This window comes from Microtus oregoni, unplaced genomic scaffold, assembly GCF_018167655.1.
Source record: "Microtus oregoni isolate MIOR12 unplaced genomic scaffold, Mior012 000011F_ref0000422, whole genome shotgun sequence".
Classification (NCBI taxonomy): Eukaryota; Metazoa; Chordata; class Mammalia; order Rodentia; family Cricetidae; genus Microtus; species Microtus oregoni.
Window position 1 is genome coordinate 55,223,790 of NW_024543070.1, and position 20,541 is coordinate 55,244,330.

A 20,541-nucleotide genomic window follows, 5' to 3' on the forward strand; every position below is an offset into this window, starting at 1 on the left:
TCATTTATAATCCATTAATCATGTATCAGTGCTCTATCATCTCTCAATTATCTATGTATCATCTATCAATTATCTGTCCTCCATCTTGCTAACTGTCGTCTACCTATCTATAACTGTATTGTGTATGCCCATAGTTTGTTACTAGATGGGTGCATTGCAAGCTTTTCATCGTGTCTGTATGGCAGATGGGAACACTTTATGAAGAACTCCATGTCCTTTGACATAGTGTGAACAAAACCTTGAAAAAAAACCCTTCCTTGAAAAGTTCCGTGGACGTCAGTCATGGGCTGAGTGGGGAGGAACAATCCGAATCACCTGGATCACCATGTGTTCGGTGTTGAATGCTTGGCTACATCTCATGGGAATCCTTGTAGGCTGGGAGAGAGTCTGGTAATTTATGACCCTTACGGTCTCAAAGCATTTGTCTACGCTCCATCAAGCCATTTAAGTGAAAGGTAGCTAGCTACACAAAAGGACCAATTCTTCCCTTCATTCGTCATCTGGGCTTTTGAAATGTTTTCGAAACATCCCCTTAGACTTTGTCAGCCATCCAGAAAACGGTGAGATCTGTACCCCGCTCAGGTTTAAAGGCGTGCAATTGCTAAGCATAACAAACAGTGGTAGTTTTGTGCATCTCTGTGTTTAAGCTAGGGACCAGATTTTTTTTTTTCTCCAGAATCGTAATTGTTTACCCATGTTTGGCTTGTTTGGTTCTTGTAAAATGGTTTTGCTTTTGTGCTTCTTTAGCTGGCTGGGGTGATGGAGAGAGGGTCTGAGATGGCAGTTTTCAGTGAGAGCTAATGGAGAACGTGAACACGAGGCACTTGAAACACGTAGTAAGGAGCCGTGGCTGGGACTAGCCGTTCTTCCTCTGCTTTTGGGTGAAGTGCATGCTCACACTGGATGGGTGCACACCCACACTGATGGCTGTGTTGTGGGTCTGAGCTCCCGGCTGCTTAACAGCCGACGCTAAGGCACCTGCATCTCAAACTCGTGTCTCGTAGAATAAAAGAAAGGTGTGCACACTCAATGCCCATGGGTCGTACACAGTTCCAACTTAGCTCCTAAAATCACAGACACCATGCCAGGCGGTGGTGGCTCACGCCTTTAATCCCAGCACTCGGGAGGCAGAGGTAGGCGGATCTCTGTGAGTTTGAGGCCAGCCTGGTCTATAAGAGCTAGTTCCAGGACAGGAACCAAAAGCTACGGAGAAACCCTGTCTTGAAAAAAATCCAAAAAAAAAATAAAAAAAAAGTCACAGACACCATATTTTTTGTAGACATGGGAGTACTTGTGTGGAAAGCATCTTAATTCATTAGTGGGTGTATTATGGTTTACAAAACACTTACGGACCTTGCACTAGCAAATGGAACATCTGCTAATAAGCCAATGGGGAACCTTGATATTTCAACTGTACTAATTTGCAATATAAGTTTGAATAATTATTCTTGCCCATAAAGACTCATGTGATATCTCTCTAGTCACTGTATAGCATTAAGCCTTTTCTGTACCCTTCAAAGAGTCTTGAGGAGAAGCTTGTCTGTGGGCTGATAGAATGTTCTGGCTCACACAGCTTTTCTGTCTGGGCAGCTTCTCTGCCCCGGGTGGTTTAACTGGTTTTTTTTTGCAGAGAGCCTGGAAAGGAGATGTCAGAACTCCAAAGGGTGGAGCGGTCTAAGATTAAACAATTCAGAAACTTACAAAGACCTCATTTTAGGTGTGTGTGTATGTATGCACGAAACCCTATAACTAAACAGACATTATCTTTCCTAATTTAAAAATGATGAGGACAGGCATCCGGGTCCTAGGTAGCGTCATTTGCCTCTGTCAGTGGGTGTACACCTCAGCTGCTATGCTCTGAAGTTCGTTACAGTAATACTTTGTTTTGCTCATGTACTTTCCCCTTGAGTCTGGACAACATATATGTTTAGAACCTGATTACCTCAGTTTCTGTGAGTGGCAGCTGGCAGGAGAGGGTGAAGGCAGTAATACTGGAACCATATGTGGCTAGAGACAGGGAAGTCTCTAGAATCAGCATGGTAGGCAGCAGGCAGGGTCCTTGGGATAACACCCTTTATGTGAGCCAGTGGCCAGCTTGGGCAGTTCCTCTAGAGTTTTGCCTGTAGGGGATTATCCCTATATTGTCTTGATGCCGCTTTCTCCCACAGGCCACAGCTCCTGGGACCAAACCGTGTTTGCCACCGCACATCTCAGAGCTAGGAGCTGTTGTCACCCATTTTTCGAACAAGAAAGTAAAAGTTAATATTTAGTATCTACAATGAGGCCACGCATAGGCTAGGAGTGATTGGAGTGGATGTTTGCTCCCCGATACCTATTCTCTGTTGTATACATGTTCTCATGCCTTCTAACTGCCATCTGAACATCGTTTTCATGATTTTGTAAAGTTTATTTGATTAGGCCATGATGCATATTTAAGCTGGTTTCTGGGTCTTGCTGTGGTGGGAGAAATTGACTTGATGCAGAAAGGGACTGCTAAGTCCCCAAAGGGGCAAATCTGTCTGGCATTGTTACCCACGCTTCTTGATTCGTCAGTCACTTCAATTAGAAAAATACACGCTTTTAAATGAAATATAATAGCGATGCTTGGGTTTCATCTTCATATGAAGAAAATTCATTTTAAGAGGTCAGGAAAAGTCACAGATTTCACAATTCCGTGCTAAACGTCTGACCACAGACTTTCGTTTATTGGTTTAGCAATAGTGCATGGCACTGCTTTTCTGTTTGTTTTGTTTTTGTGAATCAGGGTTTCTCTGTACAGCAGAGGCCTGACTGTCCCAGAATTCACTTTATAGACCAGGCTGGCCTTGAACTCGTAGAGATCCGCCTGCCTCTGTCTCCTGAGCACTGGGACTGAAGATGTGCGCCACCATTCCCAGTGGGCACTGCTTTTAATGTAAAGGATTGATAAATAAGTGTATAAATTTTTAAAAATCTAAACTCAGTTATAAATGATCATTTTTAAGTCATTGCTTCATTACTAGATTGTGTTTGAGTATACCCCTCAAACATTTGAACTTGGGTTTTTTTTTTTTTAATGGTCATGAAAATAGACGAAGGCTCACAATTCTAATTATAAGATTTAATTAGCAGAAATTGAATAGTCAGGTTTTGGATTTATAATTTTGGAATTATAGTAGTGCATTGGTGTCTGCTAGGAAGTGGCTCCAATATTCCTCCTAAGATACTCAAACCTGCGAGCATGCAAGCATGCAAATGTCTTAGATATAAAATGACTTGCATACCATTGGTGTATAATCTACACATAGCTTATAATGTGACTTAAATCACCTCTGGGTTATAAGAGTCATTGTTAAGAAAATAATGACAAGGAAGAAGTCTGTGTGTGGCCCCTGCAGACCTAACTACACGATGCACGCCCCAACCTAACACTTGGTTCTGAACATTTTCAAGCTGGATTTGGTCAACACCTGCCTTTTTTTGCCCTATGCGCATGTGGAGTTGAGTTAGGATGAGGAAGTCATTGGAGGTCTACATGGTATGGCCAGTCCCTCTCCCACGCTCCTTGCGCCCACTGCCCAAGGTTCGGGTGTAACAATCAAGAAGTATCAAGTTTGTGGGTGGCGTTCTTATTCATAACCATTCCTTTTGGGAGAAGCTCCCCTTCCCCAGGTTGCCCAGTGTTTCTTTTATTTTCCTGTCCAAAGCTCCTCAAGGAAGACCTGGTGGTCACCCAGTTTGAAAGGCCGAGGCAGGCAGATTGAAAGTTCTAGGTCAGCCTGGGCTGCATAGTGAAACCCTACGTCAAAAACAAAACAAAACGCAGCAACAATACAAAGCACATCAAAATCCTTCTCAGCATGGCATCCACCAAGGCTTCTGTCTTTGGAATGGCCTAATCTCCCAAATTGTCTTTGAGATCCCCAGCCAGAAGGAAGCCACCTGACTTGTTCCTACACAACTCAGTTCTTACTAGGATTTTGATTCTGTTTGGGTAGCTTAGTTCCAGGACCCAAGAGCAAGGTCATTCTACTTTCAGGCAAACTTACAAGAGAGGTCCACTAGATTAAAAACAGAACTGGGGGTGCTAGAGAGATGGGGATGGTGGTTAAGAGTGCTTGTGCTTGCAGAGGACTGGGGTCAGGTGTGAGCACCCACACAGTGGTCCATAACCATTCATACCTCCAGCTCCAGAGGATCTGGTGCCCCCTTCTGACCTCTGTGACACGCATGGTGCAATGCAGGAAAAACACTTAGACATAGAAAATAAACAGATACATCCGAGAATGAGAAAGCATGCAAGCCAATGAGAATTGGGAAATCAAATCCAGTTTGAAAAGAAGATGGGGGGGGGGGGTGTCTGCTGTGAGCGCAAAGCGGTTCTTCCGTCCCTGTCTGTGGTGGACAGACTGAGCGAGCACACGGGAATCTGACCCAAGGAAACTCTTAAAATGAAGTCATCTGTAATTAACTGCCTGGCTCTGCATTCTTTCCAAAGTCATGGCTCTTTAGTACCCACACTTGTGATAACTTACGTTTCCTGAGTACAGGAATCCCAGGACAACCAATTTAGGAAGAGGCTGTGCATGCCCTCTTATGTAACCTTTGCACTACTGTAGTGGATGTGATGTTTAAAATATCTGCTTTTTTTTTCTCTTCTTATAGTGTCTGAAACAGTATATGATGCTGTCAATCCGAGAAGGATGCGGGTCTCCCATCACTTGTCCTGACATGGTGTGCCTAAACCACGGGACCTTGCAGGAAACTGAGGTATGAATGCCTGCCGTGGCCTTCCCGTCTTCCCTGCTGACTTATTTCTTAGGATCTTGACTCTTAAGTATTGCCTACTAGGGAGCTAGTGACAAAATACAGAGGTTAACACTTTCAAGGAGTGTTTTATTGCCCCACGGTGCTGGAATCTTTATACAAGCTGAGAGGAGTGTGCCGTTTATCTCAGTTCTGTTTATGTATGCCATCTCACGTGCTGTAGCCCCTCTTCAAACGGGCAGAGAGGCTAGAAACCAAACTCAGCAGGAGTGAGGCTTAGGAGGATGCCGAACGGATGGTCTCATGAGCCCCAAAACGTCGAAGGCAGATAGACCGCAAGTGAGGGAGTTATGCGGTACGTCATGATGACAGGTCTACACTAGTTTGTTTGTGGCCTTCTGCAGAGGTAGCTGGAGGTTGAAACATTTCCAAGAGCAGGGAGAGAGGCCTTTCCCTAGCATCAGATAGGCCGTTCCCTGGAGCAAGTGTTCCTATCTCTCCAGATTGCACTTCATCCCATCCTTTTGTTTGGTTGACAGCCCCTCCCCAATTGACTGGCCTGAAATTTGCCTCTGGACCTTCAGGCTCTGTTCACCTGAATATAATGAACTCTTGTCTAAGAGAATGTGTAACCCTCCAAAAGTACCGCCCCCCAGAAACTCATGAAATAGACTGTCCATTAGATAAGCACAGAGAACCCGCTTAGCACCAGGCATTCTTCCTGTTCCTTCTTTGATCTGTGTACTAACTAATCCTTCCCTCAAACCTCGTGAAGTCGGGTGTTTTCTTTAGATGTAGAAACTGAAGTCCAGAGACGGTCAGTGACTTGCCTCAAGAAACCTGTCTAGAAAAAGCTAGAATTCTCATCCAGTTCCCGTGACCTCCGTAGCATTAGGGGGAAGAAAGCAGGCAGAACAAATGTGCAGCAAAGGACTTGAACATTAGGGGCTCATGGTGTGTGGGTAGACACAAATATGTATAGAGTTAGATATCTGTGTGTACATGTACATATACGTCTTTCTGAATACACTTATTTTAAAACATATCCTTTGCTTTATTAGAAAAGCAGGGAGACATGCTACAGCTGCTCCTACCCTGACTTAGTCTGTCCCGTGTGCAGTTTATGAACACTGGTATAAGGGATTAATTTTTTTTTTAGAAGTGCCTTTAAAGGATGCATAAAGGAATACCTAATGGTGTAGAGTTGACTCATTTTAAGAAAATAATGAAGCCAAAGTTTTGTAAAAAGGATTGAAAGCTTACATCCTGCCCGCAAAGATCACTGCTTGCTTTTGCCTTGAGTAATGGGACGGGGAGACTGAAGGAGAGAAACTAGCTGCCCGCCATACTGCTCACTATGAAGGAGCGAGGCCCGAATATCCCAGAGTATTGGTCTTGGCGCTGGCCTTTCCAGCTTGTTTCTCTGATGTGTTACCTAGTCCAGGGATTAAACAGAGAGCACAAGGTGCAAGTACCACCCTGCGTGTAGGGACCAAGTGGAGGCCAAGGCAGCCCCACACCATCCTGGAGGAGCATCTGACCTGGCAGAGGGGCCATAAACGTAGAATGAGCCAGAGAATCGTAACAGTGAAATGCTGGTGGGGACTCATTCCTTTACTCCCAGCACTCAGGAGGCAGAGACAGATGGATCTCTGTGAGTTCGAGGCCAGCCTGGTCTACAGAGTTCCAAAGCTACAGATTAATCCAGACTCGAACAAAACAAAACAAAAACAGTGAAATACATGAGACATGGAGTAGTCTGTAAATTGGGTGAAATCGTATTTAATTCCTATATGGAAAATCTATTAAACATAAAGGAACAGTTTGGTGAGGTTTCAAGACAAAGCTTATGAAATTAATCTAGACCCAGTCTGGCAACTGCCATTCAGGTGTGGATATTTAGTTGTAGTTTTATTAAAACTCTATAAAGAAACTTAGCTCTTCTGATGTGCCGCTTGATAATTGCTTTGAATTGTTCATAGCCATTCATGGCTAATGGCTACCAGATTGACAGCTCAGAGCAGAGAATCTCTGTCACTGCGGAGAGCCTAGTGGCCCAGTTATCCTGGACTTCACACGGAAGCACTACCCTATTTATGCAACATCTTGGAAGTTGATTGCCAGGCCAGTGTGTTTGAACACATGGGGAGTTTAGCCCAGGCCTCTCCCAGAGGTCTTCTGGTTGTCCTTGCATACCCATTTCCTGGTAGCATTCTGCCCATTCTTTCCCAATGCTACACAGTCTCTCCTTCCTAGCTGCTATTAGCTGTATTATGTTTCTCTGCCCAACGCAATTTTACTTTAAGGCTATATTAAAACCAAACAATCCCATAATACTTCTCAAAATTCATAAAAATTTCAAAGTATATTTGGGGAAACAGAACAAGACTATGCCATACTAAGCTAATTTAACATTTGCCACATCTTTTTCTCATTAGATGGACAGAAAGACTCTCTAGGGCATCCGTGGACCATTTCTGTTCTCACTGGCTTTACAGAGAGTCCAACTCATGAGGCGCATTCAGATACAGTAGTCAAGTTCTTTTTTTTTTTTTTAAGATTTATTTATTTATTTATTTATTTATTTATTACATATACAATGTTCTGTCTGTCTGCTTGCTGGCCAGAAGAGGGCACCAGATCTCATTACAGATGGTTGTGAGCCACTATGTGGTTGCTGGGAATTGAACTCAGGACCTCTGGAAGAGCAGTCAGTGCTCTTAACCTCTGAGCCATCTCTCCAGCCCCAGTACTTAACCAACCTGCTACGACTTGCAGTCACCGTGGTAAAACCGTGTAATGGCGGTGGGGCTTGTTCTCATTCAGAAGTTTGAATTGAACTGAGATTATATTGGAGATCTGATTAGCTTTATCTGTTTATTCGGGACTCTTCCTTTCAAAGTAGTGCTGCACACAGATGAACTGGGGGGCTGTGCCACCCCCCCTTCCTAACCTACGGACTTCATTATGTATAATCCTTATGCTACTCTACGCCTGTAGTCTCTGCTGTTGTTACTGTATCACAGTGGGGCCCATTCGTGTGACACTTAACTGAATTCCACCATGACGATTTTCCTCCTTACACTTGAGAAACAGATTTAATCGTGCAGGTAACACATAAATATCCTTGCTGGAAATGGTTCTGGGTACAGCCGGCTAAGCTCTTCGTGTGTGTGCTTTCCTCCCTGGGTCCAGCTTGCTCACTTGGCTGGGCTCCCTGTCTGTCTTCCTGAATCCTCTAAATTGGCTCAGCTGTGGCTCTGCCTCTTCATGTTTATCTGTCAAGAATAACCTCATTAGTAAAGCATTCGAATGCCGGTTCAAGCCCTGTTTGCTTATGCGGGAGACAGGAGAATGTGGCGGTGTCCCCCTCAGTGCCCCAGAAGCTGGTGATCGACAGTGACTCGTGGCTTAGAGGTGACCTTTCTGGGAGCCAGGGGAAAGTCAAGTTTTCCTCCATTGCATCATCTGGTACTTTCGCCTAGTGCACCACAGGGTTTTCCCATGTACTGGAACCCAGGAACCTGTCCAACCTGGAATTATGAACACAGGACACACAGATTGCTATTTCTGTCCGCTTTACTTTAAATAAAGCCCTGTATTGAAAGGTGATGTTTAATCTCAGCAGTTCCCTGCAGTGTTGGAGAAGTGGCCTGCCCCTGCCGGGAGAGCCTGTGCCATGTGACATTAACGTGACAGGCACATAAAGCCATTTGAACAGTGCCTATCACTGCATGGCCAGCGGAACTGGACTTTTCCTGACTGGCAGCTGGTAGGGGAGGCAGGAATGCACCACCTCTCACCAGCCTCTCACACACCAGGCCTCTTTTCAAGTCCTGGGGCCAGCCTGCCTTTTACTCCCAGGATGCACCAGAGGAAGGGTGGGTACAGTTGTCCTTGCCAGGAAGAGGAGCTCAGAATTTCTGTAGGAAAGGATTTAGAGTGTAGTGCTCAGAGGCCCAGGGGAAGAGAAGGAGAAGAAGGGCTAAGGAAATCTGAGGTTTACATGTGCAAAATACAGTTTTTCCTCCGATGTGTTTATTTAAGGTGGCTTTGGGGGAGGCAGCTGGAGCTATAGGAACCAGATATTCTTCACAGCTGCCCTTGGCATCTCTCTGTTAACAACATTCCGTCCCATTCCCGTGGTGGGCAGTGGGGGCAGAAAGATGAAGATGCCCTAGCTAGTGAGCCTCTTTCCCTGCTTGTGACGTCAGGGTACAGATGGAAAGGGACTGACTGTGTCTCTAATGACCATCCATTGTGATGGGTGCCAGCTGGAGAAAAGCTAAATTTTGGAGGTGAGAGAGGACAAAGGGATCTGCCAAACCAGAGTGAAGAGATATTTTTGAGGTTTCCAGCTGAAATTTATTTTTTGAACGTGTTTAGATTTTCATTTTGAGATGTATTTAAAGCCTCATGTAAGTGGGAAATAAAATATCTGAGATTCTTTGAAGCTGTGCTGGAAAGCTAAGCAGCTGTTTAGTTGAATCTGCCTCCACTGTTACACACACGGGTGTGTTCTTTTAACTCCTAGATTTGCAATGGGAGGAAAGAACCTGTGACGTGATCTGGATCCTCGTTCCAGGATGCCCCCACTCAGCCCCGCCCCCTCCGGCTGTGATGCCCTCTGGCTCTTTCCATTCAGGATCTAGGTGTTGTACTTAGACTATGGGTGGATGCACTCCTTTCTGCTCTGCTGGACGGGGCTGCCTGTGTGTTGGGATGAGACAGAAGATATTGCTAAGTTTCTGCATTAACTTCATACAAGTGGTTTTTCCTGCTTCCATTTTTGCAAGTCATGGCACCTCGGAAATGCCCAGACCTTGCTTGGCGGGTCATAACAATCTCTTCATGGCCAATTGCACTCATCCGTCGCAGTTCACCATTCAACCTGTTTCTTTACTTTTTTTCCTTTAAGCAGCTGATTTAAAGGGTCAAACCTGAATAAAACCTTGACTTCTCTTTCCTATTGGTTTGGTTTTATAAACCAATAGGCTGTACGTCCTAAAGCCTGTCCTTAATTTAGAATGAGAACACTTCATTTTAGTGTTCTCTTTCGAAAGAGTGTTTGCAGCAAGATCCACATTTCTTCCGGGGCCACCTATCACTTTCGGCATCAATATTTGTGATGGGCAGGCTCCACTCTCCCCTCTTCGTCTCTCTCCTCCCTTTCTTTTTTCTTTTTCGTGGGTTAGTGTTAATATGGGTGGCGGCTTGCTTCCATATGATGGTTCCAGCAAACAGTGGTTCAAACTCAAAGCTGTGCCTCACTTTTCAAAGCTTCTTCTCAGTCAGCTGAGATACCCAGTCAGCTGTTGTGTGTAGCTGTCCTGGCTCCCGTGTGTAGCTGTCCCAGCTCCCGTGTGTGTAGCTGTCCCGGCTCCCGTGTGTGTAGCTGTCCCGGCTCTCGTGTGTGTAGCTGTCCCGGCTCCCGTGTGTGTAGCTGTCCCAGCTCCCATGTGTGTAGCTATCCGGGCTCCCATGTGCAGGTGAACACTGACTTCCTGGTTCTGCTGTGCTGCGGATAGAATAGAGAAGACTTAGCACAATTGCACCTGGGTAGCTAGTAAGCATCCCTGGGTTCATTCCTACCAGATAACAAGAGATCAGAGCAAAGCTCTTTGTTTTTAATGTCTGATATCTTTTCTCACATTCTTTTCAGGTTATTTCTTTTTCTTTAATTTTTCAAAAGAATGTCTGGGAAGACGAAGAAGAAAAGTATATTTTATGCTTGGGTCGGAGTGAATTAACACAAATTTTAAAGGAGATGCGGAAAAGCAATAACTAAACTGAGGAGTTTTAGTGGTTGATCCAGGCCGTGGCCTCTTAGAAAATTCTTTTAAGATTTATTTTATATATGTGTGTTGTGTCTGCATGTATGTATGTGTACCTCGTGCCTGCCTGGTATCCATGGGAGTTAGAAGAGGGTGTTGGATACCCTGGAACTGGAGTCATCGATGGTTGTGAGCTGACACGAGCATGCTGGGAACCACAACTAGGTCCTCTGCAAGAACAGTTAACCGCTGCACCCCCTTTCCGGCTAATATCGCTAATACTGTGGTCCCCACGTGCCTCCTGACGGTCCCCAAGTCACATATGATCACGAGAAGGCATCAGGGCAACCACAGTTGAAGAGCAGCATGCAGACAGCTGGCCTGTATGTTTCAAACATGTGGAGAGCAGGAGAGGAAAAGATAAACTAAAAAGGGCCACAGAAGGCCCAGGAGACGCTGCAGCTAGATACAGGGCTGTAGCTTGGAGTGCGTACCAGACTGGAAAAGGACATTAGTGGGAGAATGTGTGAAATTTTAATAAGTCCTGGCAATCATTTAGTTGTATCATACCAATTTGAATTGTATTCTTTTAATAATTAACGGCAGTTTTTTTTTTTTTTTTTTTTTTTTTTGGATTTTTCGAGACAGGGTTTCTCCGTAGCTTTTGGTTCCTGTCCTGGAACTAGCTCTTGTAGACCAGGCTGGCCTTGAACTCACAGTGATCCGCCTGCCTGTGTCTCCCGAGTGCTGGGATTAAAGGCGTGTGCCACCACTGCCTGGCTTAACTGCAGTTTTTACCTAAGGTTCTCTTTAGGAGAAGTTGAGAGGGTAACACTTGGGAAGTCTTTTTATTCAACCTTTATGACATGTTGTGAGTCTGAAATTTATTTGGGAATGAAAAGTTTCAAAAGAGCATTACAGTGTGATTTTGGACCATTTTGAATATCTCTGCCGGTTTTTTAAAAATAAGAGGATAAAGGTAGATGTAAAATAGCTCTGTAGAATCTCATTGATCTTCTCCTGGCATTGCCAGTTTGGCTGCCTGGCAGTTTTTGGGCTCTCGTGAGCATCTGCAAACACCTGCTGCAGCCCTTTCACCTGCAGCCTTACAGACCCTTCCAGAACTCATCGTAACAGTTACTTAAATTTTATAATTGTACAAATGGAAGCCTTAAACAGCTCTAACTTAGCTCTAAAATGACAGTGAAACCAAGAATTAATACTTTGGATACTGTGTGTGTGTGGGTGTGTGTGTGTATGTGTGTGTGCGCGCATCCATGCATATGTGTATGTGTGTTTTAAACCAGGTCCAGCTCTCTCTCATCTAAAACTTACACTGTGAGAGGACATGAGTTTTAAATGACAAAATATAAGAGGTGGCAAAATCAGGGAGAAGCTTCATTTTGACTCTTTTTTTTTTCTTGGCTTTTCGAGACAGGGTTTCTCTGTAGCTTTGGAGCGTGTCCGGGAACTAGCTCTTGTAGACCAGGCTGGCCTCAAACTCACAGAGATCCTCCTGTCTCTTCCTCCCGAGTGCTGGGATTAAAGGCATGTGCCACCACCACCACCTGGCTTCATTTTGACTCTTAAGTGTGTGTGTTGTTCTGAGTGATTTCATTCTGTGAGCACATCTTGAACGTAGCCCAGATGTCTTGCCCAGATGTCCTGTGGTAGGCTGTCAGCAAGCGTACTGAGAAGGTGTGCTCCCGAAGCGCAGAGCTGGTAGGGAGATGAGTGTGCTCTGGGCCTTATCTGTATTCTGCCAGGATCAGACTGAGCACTGGTGACTCTTGGTGACTACAAACTTCAGGGCACAAGTTAACTTACTTTGCTAAAGCCGAATTCTAAATAAATATTTGACTTTATGAAATAGTAAGTGGGAAAATCAAACTAGGTCAACACATAAAATGTTAGAGATTTATGCCGTTTCTCTTGGCCTTAAAGTATTGGTCTGATGGAATCTGCCTTTCTAATTTAAAATAAACACCCAGCCCTATTGTTAGTAGCTTTTACCGTGCCACTCTCTGTCTTTTTTCTCATTAACATAGAATCTGTCTCTAAAAACACTTTCTCTCCTATTTTCTTGTCTCCCATAAATATTATGTGGATTAACTATTATATGACTTATTCATCACTGGAAAAATAATATTATTTGGAGCTTCTTTGATGGATTCAAAGAAGGTCTGTATCAATCTGATGCAAATCATTTTAGTTGAGGGTGATGACTTTTGCATAGAATCAGTGATCTCGGCAGCATTTGAGAAGAGGAAGGTAAAAATAGGATTATGGAATACAAACCCAGATGAGGCCTACCCCAAGTCAGCTTGAGTCCAAGGTGGAAGTAGCCTTAGATCATTTGCCCTCCACTTATGGCGACCAGTAACAAAGTCAAGCAATGAGCTCCATCTTCTAATGCCTGATGCCTGGACTTTCTTTCTTCAACTCTGAATTTATTCATGATGCCTTTGACTTTTAGGGGAGTTTTTTTGGGTGGTACTATAGCAAATTAACAAATCTAACTTTCCATATTACTAAAGTCCAATTATACTTTTAACAGAACTATAGCAAAATGCATATATCATGAAATTGGACCTATTTTTTTCTCACAAGGTTTGTTAAGGGACTTTTCTTTAAGGTACCAGGTGAAAACTCATCCCCCCCAAATTTGGTAAAAGAAAGTTTGAAGGGAAATGTTTTTCAGAATGGACCAATTTTATTGTACTGAGTTAGGTATGCTGAAGACTGAACTTGTTTATTTTGTGATCTTTAATTCATTTCTGTTAATTTGGTCTGATTGTGAAATAAACAGACCGAGACTACTTTTGAGGTACATAATTTTATTATAAATGTACTTTTAAAATATATTGTATTATTAAATACAATTATATTTGCATCATCATCTTATTGTAGTTTTCTCGAAGCAGGCCCTTTGTTTTGTCAATTGTAAAAATGTTTTAAGTGTATTTTGTAACAAAATCATAGCTATAGTTCATATATGCATGATGTATATATAATAATTCATACATATAGTAGCTTCATAGTTTAATGCTAGAGTTATCAAGCTAAGAGTAGGGGCCCATGATTAACTTGTTAAATTCCTGGGAGGCTGATCTCAAATCCTTCTGTTTCTCATTTGTAATTTGGCAACATCAACATGGTTATACATTGCCATCAATATAGCTAATATTTTTAGGATTCCAGTTTATATGAGCAGTTAGCTTTTCCTGACTTTGGAATATAATTTTAAGATGTTTAATGTGTTTAACAGTGTCGCTGTCAGTATGAATCATCGTTGTTTACTAGGAAGTCCTTGGTTCATTCTACTGTCCAAAGTAGAAATGGGAGTCTAGTCACAAGCAATGTCATAAGACATTGCCTTGTTGCCATTGCACAATATGTCAGTGTGGTATAAGCGAAGGGAATTTTGCCAGTAGAAAAGCTTGTATCATTCAGAGCATATCATTTCTATGTACAAAGTTTGCGTATTTACTGAGGTGCTGTCTACTTAACCTTAGTGTTTAAAGATCCAAAGATACATCTATGGTCTTTGGAAAGTCTCTTTTCCAGTAAATGTAAAGAAGGAAAGAGCTTCTTTCATATCTGTCCACAAACAACGAGAAAGCCCCAGATAACAAACCTTGGTTAGTAGCTGCCAACCAAGGCAAGGAATGGAGGCATCCAGGGAGTTTTATTCCTCACGGCTTGAGCGGTGGCGCCTAACCTTGGCAAGAGGATGGGGATGGTTTGTGAATTGCTGCTTGTGTTACTTCCTGATGAACAAGTAGGGAAAATGGTTTCCAGGCAGCTGGGAGAGGGGGTATAGAGGCAAAGTCAGAGAAATGTATCAGAAAGGGCTGGGGATGTAGGACCCTCCACTGACTGAAATCTCATCTCTCTCCAACGTCTCTGATTTCAGATTGCCTGTTTGGTGCCCGTGGCCGAGTATCAACTTTACCAGAGGTTAAAGTTTGAACGAGGTACATATTCTTCTGCTTATCCTAGTGGGGGATGTGGTTTTTACCCAGATCTTCTTTATAGGAGCTTGCCTGCAAGATTAAAGCACCTGTGGGCTGTCAACAGAACCACAACAGGCTACAAAAGGTGTAAAGCAGTAATCGCCACATGCAATTTCAACTCTCACAGCCAGGAGAAAAAAAAAAGCCAACAAAAATTCAGACTAGCAGGAAATGGAATTTTCGTTGTGTTGGTTATTTTGTGTTTTTGATTTGGGCTGTGTCCAGAAAGGTATTGCAAAAGTAAAATGGTTTCATAATAACAACACGAAGGAAAATTTCTCTTAAAATAGTCTTCTCACTGTTTTTCTCACTCTTGAAGATCATCTTAGGACAATAACCAGTTGAAACATTGTTATTGGTCCTCATGAGAAAGTGGCCTTTGTCCATCCTTTTGGTACTACTTTTGCAGTCATGGCGATACCTAAGAATGTGGGTGTGTGTTATTCTAATAGCATTTACAAAGTGCTAGGCTGATGTGTTCTAACTTTGGCCTTGGAGCAATTTTCACAGCCTTTTTCCTTACATTTGTCTGTAGGGTGTGTGTTTTTATAACCGTTGGTTCGAACAGATCTTTTGAAGGAGCTCAATCCCTCCTACCACCCTTAAGCCAGTCTTGAACTGGATGGTCCCTCTTTTTAGTATTTGAGAAGTCGGAGGAAGATGTTTCCTGCATAGGCTTCAGTATTGTCTCACTAAGTCGATCACCAACCCTCATACAGTATGAGCAAAGTTTCTGAGGGTCAGCGGCTTGGTCTGGAACTGTCAGTATGCCGTTCTCTTTCTTCAGCTGAAGTCTCGCTTGACCCTGTGGTCTATGAGCTCTGGGCTGCTTTGTTCTTCCATCACGGGAGGATCACCCAGTTAAACCCAAGGCTGATATTTCGAGCCGATTGTTTTTTCTTGTGGCCTACACAATAACATTCCCTCTCTCTTGAATCATCCTCACTACCTAGCCCTCAGCAGCAGGCTGACGTCTTATTGCTTACATATGGGGAATAATAACCTTAGACAAGTGCTAATGGCTCCCAAAGTTAAAACTTTCTGTGGTTCTCATGGATGAACATAAGGTTTTGGTTGATGTTAAACATGGTGGCCGAGACCTCGAGTGTAACAAGGTTGATATTAATACCCATACACCATGTCCTATGACTGTTGCCTATGTCTTGTTGTTCAAAATATCAACAGTTGTTGATAATAAGAACTAACCACCTTTACATTCCACACTCTTCCTCCTGTGTCTCCTTTCCCTAATCGAGAGCATCATAACAGTCTTTAGGGAACTTCTTCATATTACCGTGGGTGTAATGATTGACACATTGTTAATGGAAACAGAGCAGTTTTTAGTTAGCAGGCCAAATAAGTCTTTGCATCCAAGTGGGGTTATTAACCTTGTGAGTGAGGTGCACATGGGGGAAAGAAAACCTCAACAGACATCTTCATGCTCTTTCCCAAAATGGTGTCTTGCTTTGTGGGACTTTTGAGTCAGTGTTCAATGTTTTTTATGATTGGCTTACACCTTCATGGCATGTGGTACTGTGGTCTGTCTACTTTAAAAAATTTAGGCAGGCTTTGCAAACAGAGTATTTTTTGAGGGGCGGTTGTTTTCAAGACAGGGTTTCTCTGTGTAGCTTTGGAGCCTATCCTAGAGCTAGCTCTTGTAGACCAGGCTGGTCTCGAACTCAGAGAGATCCACCTGCCTCTGCCTCCCAAGTTCTGGGATTAAAGGCGTGTACTACCATTGTCTGGTACATGTCTCTGCTTTCATCCATGATAAGTCAATCAAATAGTTTCATTTTTACATGCAATTTATTTTTCTGTACTTACAAAGTCTAGGTAGGTGTCCTACTATAGGACAAACTCAGGAAATTGAGGTTTTCCTATAAAAAAAAAAACCCTTGAATTATATAATGTTTTACAGTTCCGGGCACTTCTTCTAGCCCGAGTCCATCTTTTTGGACAATGATTACCTGCTGTATCCTTCCCAACATTCTGGACAGGCAGACTTCCCTCCTGCCTTGCCTGTTACATCACCACAACATCACCCCTTCATCTTAAACTGCATCCTTTACTAAAGGGTTCCACCCTTAGTTCCCTGGGTTCTATGGTGCCATTTAGGAACGTGGCACTCTGTGCAAATTCATACAACACACTCTAACCATCTCTTATAATACATGGTCCCCTTATTCCAGGTATGAATCCTGCTTTCTCTAACCATGTCCCAGGGGATCATGGCTCACTGTGGTAGGGTGTCCAACATGGTCATATTAAAGAGACAAGCAGCAATTACATATATCTAATATTGTGATTTCTTTTGGCTAGCCAGCTGTAACTTAGGGGCTCATCTGAAACTCACCAAACTTGAGTTATGCAAACTTTGTGGGTCTTATAGTAGTGTTAGAATAAATGACTTTCGATGTTATTCCAAATTTGAAAATCTTTGAGTCCTTCCAACTCTCTTGAGAGCAGTCAGTTTGATGGTGGCTACTCTTTCTATGTGGACCGTTATTGACTATAGCAGATGCTAATTCTGATTACTTTAGTTTAATGGCATTTTAACTACCTGCAGAAGACTCCTCTTCTTTAGGATATCACAGACAAATTAACTTCAGCATAATTAAAAATGCATCGGGTCATTGAAATTAATATGGCTTGATTTATTCCAACTGATTATTAAATTAAATTGGGTGCGTGGTGTTTCCCACAATAATAATAATTCCTGTGCTGTCTCTTTTAGAGTAGACTCTGTGGCAGAGGATGACAGGAAAACCACTCTTGTTGGTTGAGCAAGTGATAGCAGAATAAAAGCAAATTGTATACGCCACCTGTGAAGTGCCACTGGTTGTCATGGAGGAGAAACAAGGGTTGAAGATTCAGTTTTGTTTTGTTTTGTTTTTTTCTCTTCCCCTTTCACTTCCTCCCCCAGCGCTGAGCTTGATTGGGTTTGGGTTTTGAGAACTGAAAATAGTCGTCCGGGTCAGATACATACGGTTCTTAGATCTCGTGGCAGTTTTCACTTCCCAGGCTGTTTCGATTTCCTAATAATTGTCCGAATACAGAAGCAGAGAAGTTTGAAGTAGCATTTCTTGCTTTGGACAACTGTAGGGACAAGCAGTCTTCAGATAAATAGCCATGGGTCTTTACTTCAGTCACCAGCTCTCTTATGAGGAAGTAAATTGAAGTTCAGAGTCTGTAAATTTGCCTCTCCGATGAAGTATGTCGTAATTAAACCCTTTTAAATCTGAGGTCTTGCTCTCCAGGGTGTTTCAAGGTCACCATTGGGCTGGGCTGCTTTTGTCTAAATTGTTATATTCTAGGTTTATAAACTTAAAAGATTATTTGTTTACAATTCCATAATTTATATAACAGAATTTGATAATGTCCCCATTGTCCTCTCTTAACCACTCATTTCTCCACTGGGCCCCCTTTCCCCACCAACCTCCCTCCTATTTGCATGTCTTTTCAATTCATGTATTTATTGTGTTGTATATGTATGATATGAGGGGAAAAACATACATGCCTTGGAAGTCAGAGGTAAACGCCTTCTCCCGTCCGTGGGTTCCAGGGATTAGATTCAGGACATCAGGCACTGCATAGCAAGTTTGCCCAATGAACCATCTTTCCTGTGGTCTTAAGTTTGAAGAGAGAGGGCTGATGTAGGAGAAGGCCACAATTGTACGCATGAAATCCTCGGGAATATGAGCAGTAGTGCTCACTGCAGGATGCTGGGTAGCTGAATCTATGCACGCAGAGCCTGCAGCTATGGAGGGCTGACTCTAAAATCTATTTCTTATCCCGGGTTGCCAGAGGCAGGCTCAGACAGGATACACGCAGGCTTGCTGACTGACATGCATGGCCGTTTCTTCTACATGCTCTTTTCTTACAGGGGAAAGGAGAAGAAAGGCACACAGCTGAACTTGAGCAGGGAGATAGGGACCTCAGATGGGAAGAAGCCAAGGGAGGGAGTTCATGTCATGTGAAGTGTCCTTGCAAATATTGTACGTGAGTCTTACAAAATAGACTTCCAGTTTCACATGGGTGCAAATCACTTACATGATGGCGGAGCTGCCTTGTGGAGGTTACTGTACTTTTCCAGTTATCAGTAACCCAGAATAAGAAATACATCTTACAACCAGCCACAGATTTAACTAACTTTGGATCAAAAATATTTTTTTAAAAATTGCTTCTGCACTAAATATGTATACCCATTTTTCATTATTCCCAAAGTAATATAACAATTATCCATATAGCATTTACATAGCAGTCAGTGTTTTAAGGAAGCTGAGGATGATTGAAAGCATGCAAATACCATGCCATTTTATGTAAAGAACTTGAGCCTCTTATGGTTTGGGTACCTGTGCCTGGAGGAATGCTTGTATTCATGCACACGCATGCACGCTTACAACTCATTAAATGGCTATCTCAGTCCCTTACATGAAAAACATCACAGTAAAAAGTACACATCAAAGAATTCAGTGTTACTCAAAATCCAGAAGAGGGGAGGTGTGACTGAAGAATCTGACTTTGGCTGTGGAGAGCGTGCTGTGTGCAGTCAGTGTGCTTACTGTGCTATGGAGAGTGATGTTAATCATGACCATCTCATGGTAAAGGAAGAGAAGTGTCGGGTTAAACAGTTGCTTTCCTAAGTGGTGGGACCCTGTGTTCTTGTGCCTCTGGATCCCCCCAGCCAACTTCAGTCGCCTTCCATTCTGACTGGCTTCTGTTTTTGTAGAGTGTGGCTGCTGATTCCTCGGGTGGGTAAACCTTCTCATACGCATCATTTAGGTAAACTTTAGAAGTGGATCAAAACCACTTGCCGTTTTGCGGCTTGTTCATGATTCCAACCAGAAGGGCTCAAATGTGATTATTAAAAATGTACAGTTAAAAATAACGATGAAGGCAGGACTAATAATGTGGACAATATCATATGGTTCTTACAAGTGTAGCAGTCTCAAAAGTTCCCTCTAGTAATTCTAACCAAACTAGTAATTATCCCGTTAAAAGAGCAGAAAATGGGCTCTCATGCTGCGGGGCCTTTCCCTGAACTAAAACTGGAGACTGGGGAGAAAAACCTCGTGCTTAACTGGCCTTTGTGGTTTCCCAACCCAGAGACACCAAACCGCTTTTTCTTGTCCTTCCAAAATGTCTTCCATGTGCACCTGTAGAAGTCCTGGGCATGGCTGTTGGGTTGCTAGAGACAAAACTCTGTCTAGTCCCATTTCTGTGTTCCGGAGCCACTTCCTATCTTGGATGCTCCGCTCTTCCTTAACCCCTACTTTACTTTAACACAGAAGTAAAAGTGGGAGGACTTTCAGGAGTCTGACTAGATTTCTCTTTTTCTACCAGATTACTCTTTAATGTGACCTTCAATGGTTTAGAAAGATGATGACCCCACCACTTCTTTAGCAAGCAGAGTGAATGGCCGGGGCGGTGCTTACAAGCCTCTTAGGTCCTGTTCAAGTGTCTGGGTGAGAAAAGTGTCCCTTGAAGCAGTCCTCTTATGCACAAATGGTGCAGTCTTGTTCCTCAGGTGCCCTGCTATGTGGATGGACATTCCTCTAGGCTTAGTCATGTCACCTAGTTAGGGGTGCTGAGGGGTAGGTGGGGACTCACAGGAGTGACTGAATTTGCAGGCGTCTCATCTCTGCCCTTTTCTTCTGACCACCTGTGTGTAGTGGAGGAAAGGCCTTGGATTACTGAGGTCGACCAGAGTGCACAGAGTGTACCCCTCTGACTGAGAGCAGGAGAGGGCTTGAAGCCCTTCAGGGGGTTCCAGAAGCATCTCCTTTCGGTGTACTTCCATCCTAAATGGAAGAAACAGTCTGGACTGCAGGGCAGGGGACCCAGTGCTTCCCTGAGGTTGAGGAGCCGAGGAAGATGTACCAAGCACCACCTGAGAGGTGTGTGCACGTATGGATTTTATTACAGGTGAACGTGTCTGTCTGTATCAAGGATGATCAGGAAGTAGAAACCATTGGCCACAAGATGCGCTGAAGAGCCCCGTCACT

The 20,541-nt window shown here is 43.4% G+C and overlaps 1 protein-coding gene across 4 annotated transcripts in view; it reads left to right on the forward strand.

Annotated features, from left to right (window-relative positions):
- Nucleotides 1-20,541, forward strand: part of LOC121453111 (E3 ubiquitin-protein ligase RNF144B) — a 132,270-nt gene that overhangs the window by 99,034 nt on the left and 12,695 nt on the right. For all 4 annotated transcript variants that reach the window (XM_041659613.1, XM_041659614.1, XM_041659612.1 and 1 more), the window contains exons 3-4: nucleotides 4,645-4,749; nucleotides 14,437-14,497. In XM_041659613.1, the coding sequence (XP_041515547.1) occupies nucleotides 4,645-4,749; nucleotides 14,437-14,497 (166 nt within the window). The remainder of the gene's footprint in view (nucleotides 1-4,644; nucleotides 4,750-14,436; nucleotides 14,498-20,541) is intronic.